This window comes from Sturnus vulgaris, chromosome 6 (genome assembly GCF_052056855.1).
Source record: "Sturnus vulgaris isolate bStuVul1 chromosome 6, bStuVul1.hap1, whole genome shotgun sequence".
Lineage (NCBI taxonomy): Eukaryota > Metazoa > Chordata > Aves > Passeriformes > Sturnidae > Sturnus > Sturnus vulgaris.
This window is the reverse complement of record NC_142248.1, coordinates 21,516,848-21,542,025: the sequence shown is the minus strand read 5'-3', so window position 1 is coordinate 21,542,025 and position 25,178 is coordinate 21,516,848. Positions and strand designations below refer to the sequence as shown.

Sequence of the window (25,178 nt, the reverse complement as noted above, 5' to 3'; positions counted from 1 at the left end):
ACATAATGGTATTGGTGCTTTTCCATCACTGGAAACGTTGCATTTTGGTTTTTTGACAAAATCATAACACCAACACTCATCCAAAGTTTGCCCTGATGTTAATAGGTTTATCTATCTTGTAATATGCATACATGATCAGCATTACGGTTTTGTTTGCTTTGGTACTAAGGTTTTTTGGTTTTGCCTTTTTTTTCTCCTGTTATCTACCAACACACCTTTCTAATGAACGTAAAGGTCTACAGCAACATGGCCTTTAGATCCACCAAAAGATGAGAAACAAGGCTGGAGACATGTTAGAATAAAACAGATGGGAAAGAATGCCAGTGGGCAAACTCACTACCTCTCCCTGTCTGGATTTGAACTTTATGGCACTGTGAATGGAGTATGTGAAGATCAGCTAGGTAAGAAAAATAACATGTATATCCTATTTGCTCCTTTTAAATGCTAATGAGCATACAATATAAAAATCAGTGTGAAAAAGGGGGTTAACTTTTGTAGTTGAACTTGCTTAGAAATAAACTCAAAATTATTCCCCATTCAATACTTTTAAGTCTTTTCAATTTACGTTTCTTGTAGGAAAAGCTGCTAAAGAAGCTGAAGCAAATCTAAGAAGGCAGCGACGTCTCGTCCGTTCTCAGGTGTTAAAATACATGGTTCCAGGAGCTCGTGTAATCAGAGGAATTGATTGGAAATGGAGAGATCAAGATGGTAGCCCTCAGGGTGAAGGCACTGTTACAGGAGAACTGCATAATGGTGAGCATGAGCTGCCTGAATTTATGAATGTCTGTTGCATGATTACATCATGCAGAATGGGTAGCATTAAAGTACTTCCTTTGTAATAACTTGATAAAGTTGATAAAATTTTAGATACTTTGGAGGGAGGAAATTTGTTGGAGTCCATTTGTGAAATTCCATTTGAGCACATGAAAAAAATCCCTACTGTTAATGAAACTTTTATACAGCTTTGGTTAATTAAAATATTAAACTGTTATTCAGATATGAATCTGTTACTTAGACATCTGTTACAAACTGTAGGAAGGTGAGTGATGCAAACTGATAAATTAAGCTTTGGGCCTGTAAAATCTGTAAATATCTTCCTCATTTCTTCTAGCTGAGCATTTGCAATATATTTCTTGACTTTTGTTATATCTATACCTTTCCTACCTTGCAAGCTTCTTTGGGATCAAGTTTTTGTTTTTTATTTAAAGCATGAAAATTTGTTAACTTAAGGAGCAAAATAAAAACCTGCAACAGCCAGGGAAGTCAGTACTCAGGGAGTTAAGATATTGAAGAGACTCCAGGAGAGGTGATGATCTTGTCAGCTGAACATGCTTTCCACCATTTCCCTTCTCTTCCTCCTATTTTGAAGTATAAGGCTTGCCTTGTTTCTGAAGCACCTTCAGCCACTTTTAGGTTCATTTTTTAGCTTTAGACTTGAAAGTTTCTTCTAGTTTGTTGTCAGCTCTCAAACATGGAGAAATCTCCAAAGTACAATCCATTAAAATGATTTTAAACTGAACTTTATTTAAGCTGTTCAGTACAGCTTGTGGAGAAGTCTTCCATCATCCATATGGTTTTCTTATCAGATGCAACAGTATTTATAGTTACATTATAACTTGGAAAGCTTTAGGTATTCTTGGTGAGTAGTATTCTACCAAATCAGTGGTTTTGTTCCTATGTTCCAGTAAAACTTTCCCATTTAACCATAGGTGAAATTGAGGTTCGTTTATCAAATGGTGATGCCAAACCATTTCATTCCTGTCAGAGCTTTTTTTCATACAGAATTTTGAAAATAATACCTAATTTACTTTTTTGGTTGTTCATAAATGTAGACAAATGTTGACTTGATTTGGGCCTGTAATGATGGAGCAGTACAACTTTGAGTACATAATATGTACTTAAAACTTTTTCAGATTTATAACTGCTTGAAATTAATACTTTAGGGGAAGGAACTATACAAAATAAAACCAGTTATTTTGTTATGCTTTGAAAAAAATACCTTGTTGAGATATTCATAAAAGGGAAAAATTATACTGTTGAGCTACAATATGGAGCTTTCTTTTTTATATTTGATAAAAAAGGCAAATAAGTAATAGAAAAAAAATCAGATTTACTTCACAACTTTACCCTTCAAAGGTTTAGTGTCATGAAGATACTCAACTATAGCCTGTGAAGAAGGAATAAAATCATAGAAGAATAACATGATCTAAACTTGCTCATTTGGGGATGGGATGTCCGCTTAACATATCCAAAAACTTCATCCATTTTAACTACTTTTCCTCCAGAGTGGTATTTGTAAATAGCAAATTGCCTGTCATCATCTGTTTTGGTCTAGAAATGTTGACTTTGGGATAATTAGAAGCTGAAGGTGCGCATGACAGTCATAAAAAGAATATTTTACTTAATATTAGCTCTTTTCTGTTTTAATAAAGAAAAATATGTGTATCTGGACCTGATACTTGTTTTGACTTTGAGATTGCAGAAGCTGACTAAGATTTAGAGAGTTCATTTTTGGATTAAATGTATTTAAATTAAAGTAGTTACACCCATATTTGTGGCAGTTAAGATACAGGGAGAAATACTAGAAGGAATTTTTTAGGTGACTCTTAGATTGTGGTACATATTTAGACAAGTAAAAATAAACCATTTTGCCCCCATTTCTGTCCTAGTTAGCTAAATTTTGTATGTTACCCTCATTATTGCAAATTCATTATATTTAGCTGTTAAAAAATTTTGCTACTCTAAATAATCATTTAATAAAGGAACTGAAGAGTGGCATCTCCTTGGAATTTTGTTCTGCTCCCAGGATAGTTTTTTTCTATTAAACATATTCTCTTTGCAACCCTGAAATTTTACTTGATGTAGCCCTTACCTGATTACCATAATATTTTTATTTTTTAATGAATAAGGACTGTTCGAATATGTGTAACGTACTGAACTAAAAAATTGTCTATCACTAAATTAGTTCTTTCAATATAAGAATTAGAAATCTCAAACCAAGCCGTTTCATGACATGTCTTCTGTTGGGTAAATATGCTTATCCACACACATCCAACAAAGAAAAATGCTATTGAATGTCCTTTTAATTACAGCTTCTTGAGAGATGCTGGTGAAGTTATCATATGTTTTAATATATATTTTTGTTATTAGAAAATCCAGTTTTGATAGATGCAAATCAAATTTTAAGATATTCTAGTAGTCAGGTCCCTTCCTGAAGGAAACTTTTTTGCTGGATTCTGTGACCCTGAAGATTAAGGTGGCAAGAATGAGCAGCCTCTCAATTGACAACATTACTAAATACTAAATTGTTTAGATTTAAACACTTCCTTTTTAATTGGCCTTAAGGGTTATTTAGTGATTGATTCAGACGTATGGCCCTTATGAGAAGCTGATCCCACATTGTGGAGCTACTGTCTGACACGCCTCCTGTCTGCTTTCTGCTGGATCTCACAAACTCCTGTCCCTTTCCAGGCTGGATTGATGTCACCTGGGATGCTGGTGGCTCTAACTCTTACCGTATGGGCGCAGAAGGAAAGTTTGACCTCAAGCTTGCACCAGGGTACGACCCTGATTCAGCGGCATCACCCAAACCTGTTTCATCCACTGTTTCAGGCACAACGCAGTCATGGAGCAGCTTGGTGAAAAACAACTGTCCAGACAAGACGACTGCTGCTGCAGGCTCCTCAAGTAGAAAAGGAAGCAGCAGTTCTGTGTGTAGCGTGGCAAGTAGCAGCGACATCAGCTTGGGTTCGACCAAAATGGAGCGGAGATCAGAAAGTGTATTGGAACAAAATATAGTTTCAGGCACTGACGTCCATGAACCAATTGTTGTTCTGTCTTCTGCTGATAGTGTGCCTCAGGCTGACATAGGGTCATCTTCCAGTGCGAGCACCAGCACCTTAACAGCGGACATGGCAAACGAAAATGCAGAGAGGAAGTTAGGTCCTGATAACTCAATACGTACTCCTGGGGAGTCCAGTGCTATATCCATGGGGATTGTTAGCGTAAGCTCTCCTGATGTGAGTTCAGTCTCTGAACTGACTAATAAAGAAGCAGCTTCCCAACGACCCCTAAGCTCTTCAGCGAGTAACAGACTCTCAGTCAGTTCTTTGTTGGCTGCTGGGGCACCCATGAGCTCCAGTGCAAGTGTTCCGAACTTATCATCTCGAGAAACTTCTAGTCTGGAGTCCTTTGTACGAAGAGTGGCAAACATAGCACGTACCAATGCCACAAACAACATGAATTTAAGCCGGAGTAGCAGTGATAACAATACTAATACTTTGGGAAGAAATGTTGTGAGTACTGCAAGTAAGTAAGCTATTTTTATTTTTAGTTGAGAATTTTGTTATTTCTTTGGCTCTCCTTACACTTGAGTTTGGATTGTGTTGGCCTAATAATGTACTTAGAGCAGCCTTGACCTTGTGTGTACCTGTAAAACTCATGAAGGACTCAGAGTTCCTGTCAGCTGAAGTGTTACATTGCCCTTTGATCTCAGATCACAGGTACCCATCAAATAGAAAGAAATTCGAATTTGATGATTGAAATGGATGTTGATTATATGTTTAAGGAGAGAGTATGGTTTAAACCAAAAGGATGGAAGTCTAGCAACAGTAGCTAATGTCAGGCACTTAGGCTTTCTGATCGGTATAGACTTTGCGTATTTCTGTTAATTCTCCATTTGTCTCAGGAAGGGCAGTTTGTGCATATTGTGAAGTGTCTCAGCATAGGATCTAAGAACACAACACAAAGGAAAAAGAACTACAGTATAATTAAATGTTAGCAGATTCCTGATTCAGTCAACCTCCATAACATAATGTAGTCTAATACTGAGTGTGTTTTCTAGAGATAGTATGGTCATCAAGGCTTAGATTCAGTGAGCTGTTCAGACATATTAAATACAAGGAAGTTCGTAGTTAACAGTGTTTTAAATGATATTATGTACATGCTTTAATGTTTGCATGTCCTCAGATTATATGTAGGAGCAAGGTATTAGCAAGGTAAGTTGTAAATCTGCTTATTGTGAGTTCAGTCTCTTTTGAGCATGCTCTCATCAAAGTTGTTACTTGTTAGGTATTTTGTTCTCTGATGGTAATAGTATTTTAAACAGAGAACTGCATTTCATGGGGTAGGCAAGTTAGAAAAAGTGAAATTACCCAAGCTAGAAAAAAGCATGCATTTCTTGTTAAGCTTTCATGCTTGTCATGATTGTCCATGAAGCTGGTGAAGGGTCTGGAACAGCTGAGGATTGTTTAGCCTGAAGAAAAGGAGGCTCAGGAGAGATGATTTTGCTCTCTACACTACCTGAAAGGAAGTCGTAGTGAGGTGAGGGGCAGTCTCTCTTTGCAGGTAGGAAGTGGCAGGGGAGGTTTAGATTAGATTCTAGAAAAATTCCTTCATTGGAAGGGTGATCAAGCACTGCAGTGGGTGGCTCTGGGAAGTGGAATCACCATCCCTGAAAGTGTTCAGAAGTTGTATAGAGGTGGCACCTGGGAGCATGGTTTAGCAGTGAACATGGCAGTGCTGGGCTAACATCTGGACTCAGTGTTTGAGGTCTCTTCCAACCTTAACAATTCTATGACTCTCTGCTTCCTTACTTAGAAACGTGGTATTTGCTTTTAGCATTTTTAAATACTGAATGTTTTCTTTCTTTGATGGGGAGATTTTTTTTAATGTATCCTTACATTCATGTTTTGATACTGGGGATGGGGGCGAAGTATTTGCATCTTGCAATAAAAATATAAATAAGATTCTCATAGAAACCTTTCCAGGAATTGATCCTCTTTTAGATGGTGGCTCTGGTTCTGAAGTAGTGCTGTATTGAGGGGAGAGAAAAGAGACCACCTTTGAAAAAACATGGTAAAATATTTCAGCAGCATAGTTAAAATTTCCTGGATTTTTGATACTATGCACTGCAAAAGTTAGAAATAAGAATGGGGCAACTTAAAAATTTAATTCTGTGATAAAAATAGTCATACTTTATATTATTCTTCATGTAAGACTTATTTTGGTTTATACTTTTTATATGAAGAGAAACTGAAAATGTAACTCATGTTCCTAGACGAGATCAGAGGCTAAATTTGAGCAATCTCACCAGAGTTCAATTAGAGCATTGTAAAAACCTTGATTTTAAAAAAAAACCTCTTTTTTTTTTTTTTTTTTTGGTTTTTTAGCCTGTTGAGGTTAAAAAAACCCAACCAACCAAACTAAAGACCAACCAAACCAATCAAAAACACCCCACCATCAAATAAACCACCCAAAACAACTGAACACCCCAAAAATCAAGACTGAAATTATCGTTAGTGAGAAGTCTTTCTGGACTTTGTGTACTGGTTGCACTAAAACCATCAGGATATGCCAGAAGCTAATTGGTGCCTAGAGTAGCCAATTGCCATTTGCTCTTCAATTTAGAGCAAATGAAATGCTGATGCTTAATGGCTTTTTCTGTTTACTGTAACAGCAAAGAGTTTGCTGTTATTAATTAGCAGAGGGTGAAAGATGTGAATACTGAACATATTATTTTCAAGCTCTTGAACAACAAAATAAACTTTGGTTTTTCATTTCCATGCTTTCATAGAGAAAAACATAAGGTTATTAACAACCTGAAATTTAAAAATTGCATTTTTCTTTATTGTTATACTATTATTTCACACCCCCCTGCATTGTTATATTTTTATATGAAAAATGTTAACCATGTTTTTAAGGGGCAGAGATGTATGTAAGTAACTGTGTGTAACAGAGAAGGAAAACAGAGACAGTAATATTTGTTTTTCACAAAAAGCTACCAAATGCACTTAGGGGAAGAAGCTTTGTTATATCCTTCTTCCAGGGTGGTAACCTTTGCAAGCTTTAGTAATAATACAAAATTCAGAAATGTTTGGGGATTTTTTTTTTTGTTTTGTTTTGTTTTGTTTTGTTTTTTTTAAGAAAGCAATTTCTCAGTTTACATATATGGTGATAATGAAAATTTTTCTTTTAAAACTGAAGAATTTGCATTTCATAAAATTCAGAAAAAGTAGATTGAAAAACCTAAGGCTTAAGTTCTTAAGTTTTGCACACTGGGATATAAATGTTTAGTTGCACAGAACTTATACGCAGTTATGTACACTATCTGAAGTTGTTTCTGGTGAGTGTACAGTGAATTCAGTTTTGTTTCAGTTGTTCACTAAAATGCATTTACTGTTTTATTTGAATGTAGTGCAAGGTAACATTTTAGTTGTTGTTTGCTTATTCTGAAAATTATAAATCATCCAACATAAGTCATATGTTTCACAGTACTGTCAGTTCAGACTTGTTGACTGTGATGAACATATATTTTAGTAGTTGTGTGAAAAATAACAAGTCAGAGGTGGTTTAAAAACCTTAGAAAAATGCACAACAATTACAGATTTCGCATTTGTTTTAGTATGTTCTGTTCCCAATTCACTTATATATAATTAACTTGTTTGCACTATATAATATCGTAATTTAGATGTTAAACTTCATTTTAGGCTTAAAGACAGATCACAGTGTTGGAATAGCAGATTTCAGAAATTCTCTATATATGTTGAAAATGAAATTAAGTAATTTCAGATTTATAGTGGGATTTTGGGGATTTATTTGATAAAATTATTTTATTTTAAATGTTTGCAAGGGAATAAGCTCAAAAGTGGGCATCTATGTTGTAAGGTGCATTTTTGCATTGGGAAACCCTTCCCCTTTATAATCTGTTGTTCTTTATTATAAAATAACACACTGATAATTTTTCAACCCCAAATATATTTTTCAAAGCAGGAGTCATGCATGTAAGTTGTACTCTTCAAGTCATCAAATCATTTATTTTATCTTACCATATCTTTATAGCTTCTCCTCTTATGGGTGCCCAAAGTTTTCCTAATCTGACTACAACTGGTACCACATCAACAGTGACCATGTCTACATCCAGTGTTACTAGCAGCAGCAATGTAGCTACAGCAACTACAGTTTTATCTGTTGGTCAGTCGCTTAGTAATACTCTAACTACTAGCCTAACATCAACATCTAGTGAGAGCGATACAGGGCAGGAGGCAGAATATTCTTTATATGGTAAGTTTCATTTTTAAATGAACATAAGCCTTAGACTTCCCATTAATGACTTTCCCTTTTATCCCATTGTTATGACTTTCTCAAATAGTAGTTTATTTACTGAAAAGTATTTGAAAGTTGAGCTGTTCATATGTTACTAATTCTGTAAGGCAGTAAATAATGTTAACGTAGTAGTATTTCCTTATATTTTCAAATCTTTATTTTCAACAGTTTCTATCCCATATTACTATTATTTATGGTATATTTTAGCTAAGCACTTGAATGTTGTTCCTCATCAAGTTTAGTTCCTAATGTAGTTTGCATATGTACTTCTAATTACAATCAAAATGTTATTTTTTGTTGTGTTGTACAGGCATGCATAGGCTGATACCTTGTATTACTTTGATTGAAAAGCATCCACCATTAGGCACATTGTATCCTTAAAATAGTTTCCAGGTATCTCAATACCATAATAGTAATTGCAAAAAATTGGAAAAAATCCACAAAAATTGACAGAAAGAATGAAATTACATTTGACAAGCAGGTCCAGAGTTGTGTGGACGCTGTACCCTAGAAACAGACTTTAGGACAAAAGTTACTTGAGGCATATGAATACAGTGAGAAAAGATTTAGATAATTCAATCAGTAGTACATAGGAATTGAGCTGATAAAATGAAGTCAAGAAAAAACTGGGTTGGATATGGGAAAATAGTTCCTAATGTAAGGTTTATTGAATTGTGAGATATTCTTGAAAGACAGATAAGATTTATTTAAAATGTTGTCAGATTAAGATTGTGTTCTATTTTGTTGCCTATTGAAGTTCCTTGAAAAAAATCTGGTCATTTCAATGGGTATTGGAATTGAGCTGCTTGGAGGCAGTTGATTAATATATCTGCATATACCATTTCCCTTTACTTGTCTAATTAAGTCTAATTTGATACTTTGATTTGATACTTTGATTAAGTGACATGTCTTAAAATATATCCCAAACAACTGAGCAAATAGAGTGCATTCACCTATCAGTAGGGGTGGTAGCAACAATAGGGTGATATAGATGGTTTCTGTGTGCACAGAAAAATGTAAAAGTTCAAAGCTTCATCCCAGTCCTCTTGGATTGCTGTGAACTTCTTTTCTGGTTTTGGGAGGTTGTTTTTTAAATCTGAACTAAGTGAGTAAAACGAAACTTTGCCTTCGACTTCTTGTTACAGTAATTTATTAGCAATTGAATCTTGAAAATCGGACTCTTAAACGTTCATCTTATATGTCCTTTACGTTGTATGTTCAGGTCTAAACCACAGATTTTTAGTGGAAATTACATCACTCACCTGTTTTTAAATTACTGAGACAGAAGCAGACAATATGCATTTGTGCACAATTTTCTGGTGATCTTCTGTAATCTAAAATAAATGTAATTATAAAATGGTTAATCAAATGAGAAACTGATCACTATTAATTACACAAATAGTAAGTGCTTTTATAGTTATTCCATTGGCTAGATGCATGGACTTTTTAACAAGTTTATGCTTTCAGCACAGCTTTTATTCCTGTTATGCAATAAGCAATATTTTAGTTTTCTTTTTCTGGTTTAAGTGAGATTTGTTTTTTCACTCTTCCCAATGCTTCTGTTCCTTATTTTAAAAATTCTGCTTTAAAAGTTACTCTTGTCTTTTGTCCTGTATGTAAATATATGTATGTGTTATAGATTTTCTTGATAGCTGCCGAGCTAGTACTCTGTTGGCAGAGTTAGATGATGATGAGGATCTACCTGAACCAGATGAAGAAGATGATGAAAATGAAGATGACAACCAAGAAGATCAAGAATATGAAGAAGTCATGGTACGGTATAGTTAGCATTGATGGTACCTTAATTGACTAACTGTGCTTTAAAAAGCCACATATTTTTTTTGCAATAGGAAGTCCTAGCTACAGTATCTCCATTAGTTAAAACAAATGTATTTAGATTTATTTAGGTTGTTGCATATAGCCAAAAACAACAGAAAAGTGTCTTTAAACACCAGCATACTCAAGACCTTACAGGTCAGAATTAATGTCTTAAAACCAGGCTGGGAACAAGCTGACAGACAGTAGAAATGATGGATCACTAGTTTACAGGCTGATGAAATGGTATAACTGTGATATGCTGCTGCATTTTGTAGTGATTCAGTTCTGGGATGTGTTTAACTATAGGCCTGTATGAAGCAAGAGTTTGCCAGAGGAAATCTCTCTCTTCTCAAAAATACCCCCAAAACCCCAACACAAAAACCAGTGGGGTGGGGGCTAAACCCAGCGTGGTAGTTCACATGGTTCTTGCCTACACTGTCAGGGGTTCTGGCTTTTCATTTACTTGTTCTTTACTGATATAAATAGTGCTTGGTCTTCTACCATTACTGAAGTGGTCAGAATGAATATTGCAAGATCTAAGAGGAAAAATAGAAGGCTTCACTAATGCTCCTTTTACATTTTACAGAATAAATATAAATATTGTTTTATGGGATTAAAGAAGCTTCATCTCGTGATTAATATGCAAATATTTATTTCATTTGAACCAAAATATTTAGCATTTTAACTTAGTGTGTTTATGGTTTTAACAGAAACTCAGGTACATGACTAAACATCTTATTGTTTCACCTTCTACAGAAAGATACAAAGGGAAAAAAACAAGCCTCCAGTCTACAATGCAAATAGTAACTTTCGTTTGTAGAATGTTGACTAGTTTATATAAATTATTAAATGGAGTTGGTATTGTTGTTCATGGGAAGTGTCAGAAATAGCTAAAATAGACTTTGCTGTAGATTACACAGCAAGAAGCAGGTCTGGAAAAGAAAATTTTCCTTTCTTGGGTTCCAGTACTATTCCCTCTATAACATGCAGTTCTTCTCAATGAGAAGCTGAACAGATTAAAAGCTTTCTGTAGAAAATTCATAACCAATTAATACTTGTTAAAGCTTATTGAAAATTAGAGTTTTTTTCCCACCAAAATAGTTCTAGTATTTTGATACTTGATTTAGTCTCTAGATAAAATGTATATACATTATATATCAATATATCTATACACTTTGGAAAAAAGTGCTTCTTGTTTTCAAAGAAAAAATAAAGTTTATTTTGATGTCATTGGATATATTTGAACCTCTGGTATTGTAAAGTTAGTGGAATACACAAAACATCTACACCAAGTTTGCTGGTCTACAGTACATTTTCCTATGTTCTGGTGCTTCATGGAAAGTTTAATTCTTTCCAGAAACTGTAAATACACCTGTGCCAGCTTTGATTTATTTTATGTTGATTTTATAGAGAAAATTAACATAATGAAGACATTAATGAAAGGATGGAATGGGTAAGGTTGACAAGAACCACGGTGGGTCATCTGGTCCAACCTCCCTGCTCAGTCAGGGTCATCCTAGAGCACATGGCACAGAATTGTGTCCAGATGGTTCTTGAATATCTCCAGGCTGACACACAACCTGTCTCAGTGTGTGTTCACTCACACAGTAAAATTCTTCCTCTTGTTCAAGTGGAACTTCTTGTGCATCAGTTTCTGTTGCTTGGCACCACTGAGAAGAGCATGGATCCATCTTTTTGACACTGTCTCATCAGATACTGACAGACATTGATGAGGTCCTCTGTCATTTGCCTCTTCTTGAGGCTGAATAGGCCCAGCTTCCCCAGGCTTTCCCCATAAGAGAGGTGCTCCAGTTCTTTAATCATATTTGTAGCCTCTGTGTGGCCTCTCCAGGAGCTGACTCTCAGCCTGTCCTGACTGAGAAGGCCAGAACTGGATACAGCACTCCAGATGCAGCCTTGCCAGAGCTGAGTAGAGTTGTGGTTTAGTTTGTGACAGCTATATTCACGAACTCTCAATTTTTTAATCAAATTATTCTCTTTAGCAGAATCACAAAACAACTAGGGTTTTTTGTGTTTGTTTATTTGTTTGTTTTTTTAGGAAGAAGAGGAGTATGAAACCAAAGGAGGCCGTAGAAGAACATGGGATGACGATTATGTGCTGAAACGGCAGTTTTCTGCTTTGGTTCCTGCTTTTGACCCAAGACCTGGTCGTACTAATGTGCAACAGACAACTGACCTAGAAATCCCTCCACCAGGTATGCTGACAAAATATGTGATGCTTAATCTGGCTTTAGGATGGAGATTCAGTGTTAAGGGCCCACTGGATCTGGGATGCTACCACTATTAATCAGTACATGCTCTTGTGGCTGTGTGGCTTTTCTCTGTTTGAATGAGTTTCATCTGCCTCTGCAGATCGAAGCATTATTGAGGGAAAAGTAAATTAAGTACTGTGTAAAATAAGCAAATTTAGGAATTTAACTAGGATCATCTCTAACCATGATAAATAATAAAATATCTTAATAAGTTAAAGATGTGATAAAGATGCCTGGTTCAACCTGCAGGGACTTAACTCTGTTAAAGCTACCCAGAATAGATTTGATTGGAGAGGATTTGCTGAAACAGTGCAAAGCTGAGGCTGAGGCAGGGGCAGGGTAAGGCAGTGATGGAGCAGTGTGTATGGTCATCAGCACAGCACCTGATCTCAAGGTGCTCCTTGGCTCCTTAGTTCATTCTTGCTTAGCACTGTGGATGTACTCAATGTTCATTACAGAGAGGAATTAGTAGGATTTAGCATATGTGGAAATAAGCTGCTGCTTATTTTGAAGAACTGAAAGGAAGGTACGGTGTAGGAAAACAAGCATGCATGTGCTGTGATAATATCTAAGATGCTACCAAGATATAGAGATCAGTAGGGATTTCAGAAATTCATGTTAATTTTACTCCCATGAAGAAATGGTTCAGTCATAGTTTGGTTCATTGTTAGAACTCTGTCTCGTCTCTTTGGCATGTGTACAGTAAGTCATTACACTTCCTTATGGAACCATGTTATTGATGTTTAAGCCACCTTGTCATGCATTACCTATTTTGTGTTAAGGATTCTCAAATGATTTTTGCAGGTACACCTCATTCAGAACTCTTGGAAGAGGTTGAGTGCATGCCTTCACCACGTTTAGCACTTACCCTGAAAGTTTCGGGTCTTGGAACAACTCGAGAAGTAGAACTGCCCCTAACAAACTTTCGATCTACCATCTTCTACTATGTACAGAAATTGTTACAGCTTTCCTGTAATGGCAGTGTGAAATCTGACAAACTCAGACGTATTTGGGAGCCAACATACACGTAAGCTCACCAGTTCATTATTCTGTGTAGAGAACACTGTGACTGATCAGGAAATGAATGTTAAGTTTTTAACACCTCCTCTGTAATAAGCAATTCTAGAATTAGATTTTTTTTTGTGTTTATGTCAGGATGTTATTACTGGTTTTAAAACTACAGCTGTGCCTGCAAAACCGAGGAAAAAACCATAGCCTTTAGGGATCTGCTTGGAAAAATCACATGGGGTTATAGTCCTAGCAAAAAAAGAAGTCTATGAGAATTCATTGATTTTTTTCCCCAAGGATCACTTCCTCCAGACTCAAGAGTAGTCCATCCCAATACAGAGTCAGTAGGAGACTTGCATGGATGAACAAAAAAGTATTAAATGGAAGTATGCAAGGAATGAAAGGGTCAAGTGATCTAGGAGGAATCCTAGTTGTCCCAACTTGAAGGTAGAGCATTAGGCAAGCCAGAGCATACCTGGAGTTCAGCCTGGTGATATGTGAATGGCAAAAAGTTAGTGAACACTTACTCAACTTACAAGTCCATGGGACCCAATGGAATGTACCCACAGGAGCTGGCCATTCTCTGTTATCTTTGGAAGGTCATGAGGGTTGGGACCTGAGGATCGCAGAAAAGGAAGTGTCATTCCTGCCTCTCACAAAGTCAGCAAAGATCTAGGGGACTACAAACTGGTCGCTCTTTCATCCCTGGAAAGGATGGAGATAGTCCTGGAAACCATTTTCAAACAATGAAGGATAAGGTGGTTGGAAGTAGGTGGCATGGATAGGTGGCATGGACTTAAGAAGAGAAAATCCTGCTTGACCAGCCTTATAGCCTTCTATTAAATGCCTAGCTCAGTGGATGAGAAGAGAGCAGCAGATGTTATTTTCCTCAACTTTAGGAAGGCTTTCAGCACTTTCTTTCTTACTGACAAACTTCAAAAGCATGGACTAGATAGTGTCTGAAAAATGCCTGAACTGCTGGGCTCTGGTGGTTGTGACCCTTGGTGTAAAGGCCAGCTGGTGTGATATGAATCCAGATGTTTAAGCATCTACATTAGTGGACTGTATGATGGGACAGAGCAGGCCCTCAGCTTCCAGGCAAAACAAAACTGGGGAGGCATCACTGTTGTGCTGCCATTCTAAGAGACCTCATCATGCTGGAGAAATGGGGAGACAGGAGCTTTGTGACATTTCACAAAAGGAGATGTAAAGTCTATCAGCTGGGGAAAAGAAACTCTCCATGTGCTGGTTCAGGCTAGGGGCCAGCTGGCTGGAAAAGAGGTTGGTGAAAAAGGTCCTGAGGGTTCGGGTGGACATAAAGCATTAAACATGGCCCAGCTATGGACCCCAGTAGCAAAGAAGATCAGCAGCACGCTGGGCTGCATTAGGAAAGCTGAGTGAGGTGATCATCCCCATCCTCAGCACTGGCGAGACACACCTGCAGTGCTGTGTCCCAGTTCAGGGTTTCTCAGTACCAGAGAGACATGGACACTGGAGTGAGTCTAGCAAGGGGCTGCTAGGATGATTAAAATGCTGATCACTTTTGTCATACAAAGAAGAGTCTGAGAGATCTGGATCTGTCTAGCATGGAGGAAAAAAAAAACGTGTGGGCTCTTACCAATGTGTATGAATACCTGATGAAGGACACCAGGAAGCCAGACTGTGGACTTTTCTTTGTTGTGACATGTGAAAGGATAAGAAGAAAAAGGGCTCAAACTGAAGTACAGGAAATTCTATTTAAACGAGATATTTGAGGGCCCTTCCTACCTCAACTATTCTCTTGATCTTAATTTGACTTTATTAACTTTATAGTAATAGACAGAAATTGTAAGACTATGTGATGGGGAGTGTTTTCCGTTTACTACCCTGATCAATGTAACTTGTCATACTAGAAGAATAATGTATATGAAAGCAACAGCTGCAGTAAGGAGGGCTGCAGTATTTTTAACTGTAGTTCAGATTTCATCAGTGCTTGTGTGTTGCACCTATTTTTTGAGTTGCCTTCCGTCAAAAATTGTGTGCTGTTACAAACTGTTTTCCAGTTAGAAAACATAAGAAATAGTTGTAAATGTGCATGTCTTCTAAGTTAATGCACAGCAAGCTTCCCTAGGACTTGAAAATTTTAAGGAGTTGGTGCACGTGTACTGAAAAATCTCAAGTTGATTTGGGAAATTGGCACAATGAAGGTTGTTTGATGACTCAAGTCTCACTTAAGGAAACATAAATTAAATACTTTGCAAGATAAATACCAACATCATGAAAACAGAGCTTAAGAGGCTTGCTCCTCAGGGCATCTCAGATGTTCTGGGCAGCAAAGAGCATCAGTTTTACATCACGTTATCTAAATGTGCCTTATACCTAACAAGTCAATGTATAACCTCAGAATTTAGAGGATGTGCTATGAGTATGAAATATTAATTGATTGTTTTGATGTCTAGAATCATGTACAGAGAAATGAAGGATTCTGATAAGGAGAAAGAAAGTGGAAAAATGGTAAGACCTACTTCTATGCCTTTGTGTTTTATGGCTGCTTTAATAAAAGCAAAAGAAATATTATTGCAGTTTTTGAAATGCTACATTAAAAAAAACTAACAGTTTTCAATTACTTAAAGAATGTTAGTGAGTATATTTTTAAATGCATGCTCCTTTCAAAAAGACATTATATATTGCATGTGAAATCTTAAAGACTTTACAATCAGGAAAAACCAACATTTGGTGGTTCCTGTTGTAGGGTTGCTGGTCAGTAGAGCATGTGGAGCAGTACCTTGGCACTGATGAATTACCAAAGAATGACTTGATAACCTACCTGCAGAAGAATGCAGACTCAGCTTTCCTGCGCCACTGGAAATTAACCGGCACTAATAAAAGTATTAGGAAAAACAGAAATTGTTCCCAGCTCATAGCTGCATACAAGGTATATGTCTGCATCCAAACTTTTTTTTATTATGAATGGCTGTGTGCTTTGTTTTGCAGCTTTAAAGATCCTTGTGGAGAGAGAGCCATGGTATTTATAGGGAAGTTGAATGTTCAAAAGCCAGTTTCAAGTTTAGGTTTTGCTGCTCTTGCCTTTTAATGTCTTCTGTTAAACGTAGTTGTGTCAAAATGCATTTGAATCATTATTTGCTCCCTGCACAATTTGATTAAAAGTTTGAACACAGTAACCGTTTTGATTTTTTCAAGTCAACTTGGAATACAATCCTAAAGACAGCAACACACAGAGTTTTCATTCTTAACCATTCTGTTTTTACAGGATTTTTGTGAACATGGATCAAAATCTGGATTGAGTCAAGGGGCTATTTCTACTCTTCAAAATTCTGATATCCTTAGTTTGGCCAAGGAACAACCACAGGCCAAAGCTGGCAGTGGACAGAACTCCTGTGGAGTAGAAGATGTTCTGCAATTACTTAGAATTTTGTATATAGTTGCCAGTGACCCTTACACAGCACGGACTTCTCAAGAAGGTAACTTAGTTATTTTGCAGAGCTTTTGGAATACTTTAATGAAAAAAAAAATAAAAACTTTTCTCTTGGTTATTTTCAGAAGGAGATGAACATCCTCAGTTTAACTTTCCACCAGATGAATTCACAAGTAAAAAAATTACTACAAAGATTCTGCAACAGATTGAGGTATTACACTAATATATTATATGCAGTATATATATGTAGTATTGTTTTTAGAACTCTTACTCTCTTCTGTACCTTGACTTTTTGAAATTATTGTTTTTTTGCCATTTTTGATTTTTGAATGGTTTCATACATATTTTTTTCCTTATATTTTGAATGAGTAAATTCCGTAAGTGCAGACTAGTCTGAGTAAAACCATGCAGTTTGTTTTTGTACAAAGCATACAAAACTTTTTTTACTTGAATAATAATCTTTTTTCTGTACCAGACATCAATGTTACGATGTAGTGTGTATGGTTGATGATAATGTCTAAAAGATAATTGATTATGTTATGGTTCACAGATATTTTATTATTCGTACATTCTACATAAAGCTTTCAAAAATAGCATTTAGAAAGCATCTTATTGGTACCATGTTAGTTAGATACATTAAAAGGAAAACTTTGGGATGAAGTTCTTCAGTAGAAGTAGATTTTCTTCAACAAAGATTAAAGAAAATTCTCAGCTTAATTAGCTCTTGTGTGCTTTTTGAGGTTTGGGTATTTTTTTTTTACAGTTACATTGTCCTAATTATTTGTTTAAAATTGTTTTTCAATTTTTCATGTTCTTTCGAAGTCTGTTCTGGCATTGTGAACATCCTTTTAATAATAATTTCTGTAGTATAGTTTATTATAATTGTATTTCTGAAGGGACTGTAATAATATTTCAAGGGGATCATTTCCTACCATCAGGTTTCTTCCATGTCTGTTATAGACTGCAATGAGGTCTCCCCTCAGTCTCCTCCAGGCTGAACGGACCAAGTGAGCTCAGCTGCTCATCATACAGCTATGATAGCATTTAAAAGGGGGGAAAAATCTCAGTTACTGAGAAGAAAGGAACTTACTCAAGCACAGATAAAAACTCTGAACTTGGGTGTGTTTGTGTGTTTGTGGTTGTGTATGTACTTAGTTACAAACTTGTTGGGACCACCTAAGTCAAACGTTACTAACACTGGTGGTTTTTTTATTCCCTGCATCAAACTACAGGAACCCTTGGCACTAGCAAGTGGAGCTTTGCCAGACTGGTGTGAGCAACTAACAAGCAAGTGTCCTTTCTTAATTCCGTTTGAAACAAGACAGTTGTACTTCACATGTACAGCATTTGGAGCATCAAGGTAAAAAAAAAAAAAAAAAAAGTTGACTGCTTCCTTTTAATTTTTACAGATAATAGGTTCTGAATTGCTTATTTCCAGAAGGACCTTAATCCTAATGAGACAAATTTTTCCTACCAAATCCGAATAATTTTGGACAATATAAGGAAGAAGATGGAAAAACTCAGAATGACAAGGAATTTAATTTTAACTTCAGCTGAAGACTCGCTTGTGTAGTTATAGCTAGGTTATCCTATTGGCCAATTTGTCTGGGTTGCAGTTCATTGCATGAAGGACTACAAAATAGTACTCTAATGGTGACCACTTTCAAGTTTTCATGCTGGAAGACATACAAGTTTTATACAACTGGTGTTTTGGTTTTTTCCAGAGCAATTGTATGGCTGCAGAACAGACGTGAAGCCACTGTTGAACGGACAAGGACCACGAGCACCGTGCGACGTGATGATCCAGGAGAATTCAGAGTTGGACGCCTCAAACATGAAAGAGTGAAAGTTCCGCGAGGTGAATCCTTGATGGAATGGGCAGAAAATGTCATGCAGATTCATGCAGACAGAAAATCTGTTCTAGAGGTAAAGCATATCTGCCTAGCAGAGCGAGGTTAGATAGCTATTTCTAATGTACTGGACAGGATATTGAATATCCTGTTCCATAACCAATGGTGAACATTGCACTAGAATTTTCTTTTACTATTAACTTTCCTTATGCTTTTCTAGGTTGAGTTTTTAGGGGAGGAAGGAACAGGCCTGGGTCCTACCTTGGAATTTTATGCGTTGGTGGCAGCAGAATTTCAGAGGACAGATTTGGGAGCTTGGCTTTGTGATGATGATTTTCCAGATGATGAGTCCCGTCAGGTACATTTTAATTTGTATTTTAAACTGAGTGCTTGTGTAAAAAAAATGAAAAGCAAGCTAGACATTCAGGAAGGGAGAACACATATTCATACAGCAGCTAGTCATCATGGTCAAGAATGACTGCTCTGGTCCACAGCTTGTATTTCTAATTCTTCTCTTTTTGAGAGAGGAGTGGAATATAAGAATTTAGACAGTGCAGATACCTAATTAAATCCACCTTTAACCACATCTGGTTTTTTTTTTGTCTGTCTCTTAAATCAGGTTGATATTGGTGGTGGATTGAAACCGCCTGGCTACTATGTACAGAGATCATGTGGACTGTTTACAGCACCATTCCCACAAGATAGTGATGAACTTGAAAGAATAACCAAACTCTTTCATTTCCTTGGAATTTTCTTGGCTAAATGCATTCAGGACAATAGACTTGTGGATTTACCCATTTCTAAGCCTTTTTTTAAACTAATGTGTATGGGGGACATTAAAAGTAACATGAGTAAGTTAATATATGAATCACGGGGTGACAGAGACTTGCACTGTACTGAAAGTCAGTCAGAGGCTTCTACAGAAGAAGGACATGATTCCTTGTCAGTAGGAAGTCTGGAAGAAGACTCCAAATCTGAATTTATTCTTGATCCACCAAAACCTAAGCCTCCTGCCTGGTTTAATGGAATTCTGACGTGGGAAGACTTTGAATTAGTAAACCCACATAGAGCAAGGTTTCTAAAAGAAATTAAGGACCTTGCAATTAAAAGACGTCAAATTTTAAGCAACAAAAATCTGTCAGAAGATGAAAAGAACACAAAACTGCAGGAATTAATGCTGAAGAATCCATCAGGTTCAGGACCTCCTCTTAGCATAGAGGATCTGGGGTAAGTTTTCATATTTATTCATAGATAGGCAAAGACTGTTGTGTTAGTGACAGAAGCCAACACATAATTACAAATGAAAATTTCTTAGTTTTAAATAGCATCATTGCAAGGGGAAATCCATAGAGATGCAGCCATATTATTTTTCCTTGGTTTGAGGATTTTCTCTTCTCACTTGGTCAGTTTCCTAATTTAAATGTGGCTATGCTGCGGTAGTGGATGAGTCTGGAAACACATACACTTGTAAACACAAATACTTGTAAAATCACAGCTTCCAAAAAGGGTGATTCAGTAATTTGTTTGCTATGATAAGTTGAAATGTATCAAATTTTTTGGAGAGCTTTTAAAGAGGACAGATTGACATTTCAGATTGTGTTCCTAGTACAGTGTTTGAATCCAAGAGAATGTGTTGAATTTTAGTAACTGTAAAAGACAAAGTACTCATACCTATGTAAACCCATGAGAGGATGTCATCCTCCCTAGTTTTAAATATTTCCTTTGAAACAACAGTTTTTCTACCATTAATATTATGGGTTATTTGTTATAATCATAGTGTGCCACAAAAATTGTGTAGTGTCAGAGTTTGGTAATTACTTACAGCCTTGGAATCATAGACTGTCCTGAGCTGAAAGGAACCCCCAAGGAACAACCTGCACAGTGCCATCCCCAAGAGTCACACCCTGTGCCTGGGAGTATTTTCCAAACACCTCTTGAGCTCTGCCACGCTGGTGCTGTGACCACTGCCCTGGGGAGCCTTTTCCAGTGCCCAAGCACCCTCTGGGTGAAAAAGCTTTTCCTAATATCCAACCTAACCCTCCCCTGACAGAGCTTCAGGCCATTCCCTCATGTCCTGTCACTGTCACCACAGAGCAGAGATCAGTGCCTGCTCCTCCTCTTCCTCTCATGAGGAAGCTGTAACTGCAGTGAGGTCTCCCCTCAGTCGTCTCCACTCCAGACTGAACTTGTATGGCTTCCTCTCTAGGCCCTTCCCCATCTTCGTAGTCCTTCTGTCAGTAATGTGTAATAGCTTTATATCCTCAAAGGGCTTGTGGAATTTAGCCTGGGTTGTTATGGAGAGAAAGCAAGTAGCACTATTGAAAGGCCTAAATGCCTAATAGGTTGAGTGACTCTGTAATTGTTATTGTTGGAATTTAATGGAAATTATTTTTCTGAATTTGTGAACTAAATTAAATGGTTTGAGTAGCTTTGAAGCTGATAGCTTAAAGATATCAAATTTCTAAAATTTTCAGTGGTTATCAAATCCAAATAAATAGAGTGAGAATATGTATTTGCATACTATATGTTTGAAACACATTATATGTGTAGTCCATTACTGTTTGTAGTTCTGTGCTTTTGTATGTACATGAACAGTGGTTCAAAGTGATGCACTCGCAATGGTTTGAAATCCAGTAAGGTTCCTTTGGGTGTAACAGGTTGTAAATCTGATGTGTTTACAAAAGCAGTAGCAGACTTGTTTTCAATTATTAACTATTTGTTTTCAATTATTAATTATTCACCTATTAACTATCAATTATTAACTTTGTGTTTTGAAGTTTAAATTTTCAGTTTTGCCCTTCATCCAAAGTATATGGGTTTACAGCTGTGGATCTCAAACCAGGTGGTGAAGATGAGGTAAGGAAATAACCTACCTTACAATTTAACCAGCAGTTAAATTTTTATTGTCTCAACAATAACTTTAAGAATTACAGTATCAAAGTTATTGTTGAGACACGTCATTAGAGTATTTATCTACTGTCTTTGCAGACTGTAACAATGGATAATGCAGAGGAGTACGTAGATCTCATGTTTGACTTCTGCATGCATACTGGTATACAGAAACAAATGGAGGCCTTCAGAGGTAATTGTACATATAACAACATATATGAAGTTAGGTGGAATAATGGGTATTTAGGGCATGCTGGTTTTAAGTGGTGGCATAGAATGGCTTTCAACTATAAACTTTTTACTTAAGAATGCAATAGGTAAGATCCTAATTTCAGAATACCTTTGCATTAGTTACACTGTTTTTAGTTGTGAAGATGTTCCATTTAATTTAATTAAGAAACTATTGATTGATTGGTTTGACTAAAATACGACTTAAATGCTGACATTATTTTATAAACATTATTTGGATTCATGTTTATAACTGTATCTTGTATAAATTAAAGATGGCTTCAATAGAGTCTTTCCAATGGAGAAGCTGAGTTCCTTCAGCCATGAAGAGGTTCAGATGATTCTTTGTGGAAATCAATCACCTTCTTGGGCAGCTGAGGATATCATCAATTACACTGAACCCAAACTGGGATATACAAGAGATAGGTACTTTTATTCTGAGTGATTTTAAAATAGTAGCTAAAAGAAAATGTGATGTGATAGAATGTCTAGAATGTTCATTAGATAAAGATGCCAAATTGATGAAGTTGATGGTAACTGAAGAGCAGGTGATTGTCTAAAATTGGATGAGACTAACCATGTGTTACAACAGATACGTTAGAAGGTACTTGGTAGTTTTGTGATGAGAGAAGATAAAAAAAACTACTCAAATGCAAGTAACTAGTGAAAACGTAATGGCAGCTAATACAGATTACTAAAAATAGATTTTAGAGTTTTTATTCTCATGTTTGATAGTAGTTATAATTTCTTTCTGTCTGTGTACAGTTGTTACTTTACCCACATTTCTTACTCCTTTCTCTTGAGGTGTAGTTAAAAAAGAAAGTGTGCTATGCAAGGGACAAATATACTTACTGGTGGTTGGCTGTCAGCAGGTAGTCTTGATGTTTTCAGGTCTGTTGGGTTTGGGATTTGTTTTTGCTGCTTGTCATGTTTGGTAGCAATAATATACAAATTACTTCTGGAACTGAATTAGAATAAGCCTGCTGAAATGTTTGAGCTCTACTTCTCTACTCAGTCACATGCATTCAAATGCAAGATACCCAAATAACACCCCAAGATTAAGTATGTACCTACATCTTTTTGTGTAATACTCTGCAAGGAGAATAAAGACTATTGTTTTGGATTTAAGGATGTTTTATTCTTAATACTCAACAGGTTCTAGAATCTTAAAATGTCTGCTGAACCCTGACTAAAGATTGTAATTCTACTGTGTTAAATTAAGAGAAATTTTAAAAACCTCCACCCTCTTGTGGTGTTATCAGAACTAATTCTTTTACTTTATTTTAAGCCCTGGATTCCTTCGATTTGTGAGAGTCTTGTGTGGTATGTCTTCGGATGAGAGGAAGGCTTTTCTGCAGTTCACCACTGGTTGTTCGACACTCCCCCCAGGAGGGCTGGCAAACCTCCACCCCCGGCTCACTGTCGTGCGCAAGGTACCCCAGGCACCCTTTGATCCAGTGCTTTGGCTTGGCAATGCAAGAGTTTCTACATCAACAACAATGGGTTTTATTTTTGTTAGTTAGCTTATGGCACTACACTAAGGTTTCGATGCTAACCTCTGGTTTCAGTTCTGCTCTCTGATACCATACATATATATCTATCTCATATATTTTCATATATAATTCTTATATTTAAATATTAAAGTTTTAATGTACATATAAAGCAAGTATATTTATAAATTGGCCTGTAGTTTTGCTGATGCTGTTGTTTCTTGACAACTGATGTTGGGTATGCAGCAAGTGCCATGAATGAGAGGACTTCACAAGTTGTAACTTCCATACTGAATGCTGTGAACAACTGCAGTAAAATTCTTGTTTTTCCTCAGGTTGATGCTACAGATGCAAGTTATCCATCTGTGAATACGTGTGTGCATTACCTAAAGTTGCCTGAGTATTCTTCCGAGGAGATTATGAGGGAGCGTCTGCTAGCTGCTACCATGGAGAAAGGCTTCCACCTCAACTGAGCCGCTGAGCGCAGCCTGGGACATGGAAGTGTTTTTGATACTAGCGAAGCCTCTTGTGTTTGTGTGCAAAAAATACGATCTCCACGCTGTGCTCTGATGAGACTTGCCTTTTTTTCACCTGTGAGGCTTTAGGAAAATGTGGAATGTTTGTTAGCTGCTAATGACAAAATAAATCCTTGTAACTACACAGCCAGCAAGAAATTGGCACAGAACACTGTGTGATGCTTCAAGGGCTTGCACAACTGGAAATTAAGGTGTTTCTGTTTGACTGTTCCAAAGAACAGATCATCAGATTTTCAGTGTTCACTGATACAAATTTCTAACAGTGTATTGTGTAAAGTTTGTCTTTTAATACCCTGTACACTACGGTTGCCATCACTGATCCCTGTTTTGCTGGCTTTAAGCTAACTGGTCAGAAACTTGCTTCCTTTAAAATTTAGACTTAATGGGCATCTCCAGCCTTTTCTTTTTTAATGGTGCCTGCACTATTGGAGTATTTTAGTGGGTTTTTGCATATAATCATGCACAACCATTTTTTTTCTTCTTTTTCTTTCAAGTGGGAATATATTTTGATTTCTCAAATGCCCTGCTATAAAGATCAAATCCTTAAGTGTGTTTGTGCAGCTCAACAATAAAGCTATTAAAAAACACTGGTTCCTAGTGCAAGGCACACTTAAAGCAAGTTTTACTTTCAGTTGTATTTTCTTTGTATATTATAAACATTTATTTAACTTGTTGCAGTTTGAAGTTTAAAAAAAAAGCACCCAATGTGTAAGCTCAAAAGTAATCATTAAAATGTTTGCAACATATAAAAATGTCTCTTCTGAATACTTCATTAGTACTTACTAAATCTCTGTACACGTTCTGAACAATGTGCCATGCTTTTCTAAATGTTTCGAAGAACTACATAAGAGAACTACTGATCTCACAAATTCATCTCTTGTGTTCAAATCTTTTCAGAGTAAATGGAACTTCTTAAGAATGCACCTGGCAGTGATAACCTGCATGTGGCAGGTTTTGGTGCTCTTCAGTGCGCCCATGTGACCTGAGACTATAGTTCTTCATTACACTGGAATAAAATCTGGGTCAGATGATACAGCTGATTCAGCTTTAGTTGAGGTGGACTGGCTGTCTTGGTGTTAGCACGTGATATTTATTGAAAAACAGGGGCTTACAGTAAGATAAAGCAAGATGACACTATGGTTTTAAAGATTTTAAAGTAGTTGATACCAGAAAAAAAAAAGACTATTGTATGTAGTAAGTTTTGCTTTGTGCCAGTTTTGTTTGGTAACAACCTTTTCTCAGACCACTGCTGAGAGGGGCTTGCCAAAAGACTCTGCCTTGCACATACACATCAGGTTGGTGCCAGATTTCTTTTCATGGCATTGTTTGTAGGACTTTATAGCATTGTTTTTTAGATTTTCCCTAATGCAGAATTGGAGGGCAATATCCACCATCCTGCCCATTCCTGTGCCTGTCATTCTTCAGACAAACACCTCTGTCCAGGTTTATGCAACTCTGCTCTGGTCTGAACATCATGTTGTTTTGATAAATGCGTTACTGTGTCAAAGCCCTGTGGATTATTCTCACACACAACACTCTTTGCTCCTTAGACCCTGGTTTCTGCGTGG

General features: G+C 36.6%; 1 protein-coding gene across 7 annotated transcripts in view; it reads left to right on the top strand.

Annotated features, from left to right (window-relative positions):
* The window catches only part of HECTD1 (HECT domain E3 ubiquitin protein ligase 1), a 59,877-nt gene extending 35,515 nt beyond the window's left edge, over positions 1 to 24,362 (top strand). For 4 of the 7 annotated variants that reach the window (XM_014891289.2, XM_014891281.2, XM_014891274.2 and 1 more), the window contains exons 23-42: positions 235 to 401; positions 577 to 753; positions 3,472 to 4,308; positions 7,840 to 8,061; positions 9,743 to 9,876; positions 11,981 to 12,137; positions 12,999 to 13,221; positions 15,641 to 15,695; positions 15,934 to 16,116; positions 16,453 to 16,663; positions 16,743 to 16,828; positions 17,850 to 17,977; positions 18,342 to 18,543; positions 18,688 to 18,825; positions 19,087 to 19,694; positions 21,245 to 21,323; positions 21,456 to 21,549; positions 21,860 to 22,010; positions 22,873 to 23,017; positions 23,410 to 24,362. In XM_014891289.2, the coding sequence (XP_014746775.1) occupies positions 235 to 401; positions 577 to 753; positions 3,472 to 4,308; positions 7,840 to 8,061; positions 9,743 to 9,876; positions 11,981 to 12,137; positions 12,999 to 13,221; positions 15,641 to 15,695; positions 15,934 to 16,116; positions 16,453 to 16,663; positions 16,743 to 16,828; positions 17,850 to 17,977; positions 18,342 to 18,543; positions 18,688 to 18,825; positions 19,087 to 19,694; positions 21,245 to 21,323; positions 21,456 to 21,549; positions 21,860 to 22,010; positions 22,873 to 23,017; positions 23,410 to 23,547 (4,135 nt within the window). In that variant the 3' untranslated portion in view covers positions 23,548 to 24,362. The remainder of the gene's footprint in view (positions 1 to 234; positions 402 to 576; positions 754 to 3,471; positions 4,309 to 7,839; positions 8,062 to 9,742; positions 9,877 to 11,980; positions 12,138 to 12,998; positions 13,222 to 15,640; positions 15,696 to 15,933; positions 16,117 to 16,452; positions 16,664 to 16,742; positions 16,829 to 17,849; positions 17,978 to 18,341; positions 18,544 to 18,687; positions 18,826 to 19,086; positions 19,695 to 21,244; positions 21,324 to 21,455; positions 21,550 to 21,859; positions 22,011 to 22,872; positions 23,018 to 23,409) is intronic. The other 3 variants (XM_014891320.2, XM_014891297.2, XM_014891313.2) reach the window with 2 other exon arrangements.
* Positions 24,363 to 25,178: the final 816 nt, after the last annotated feature.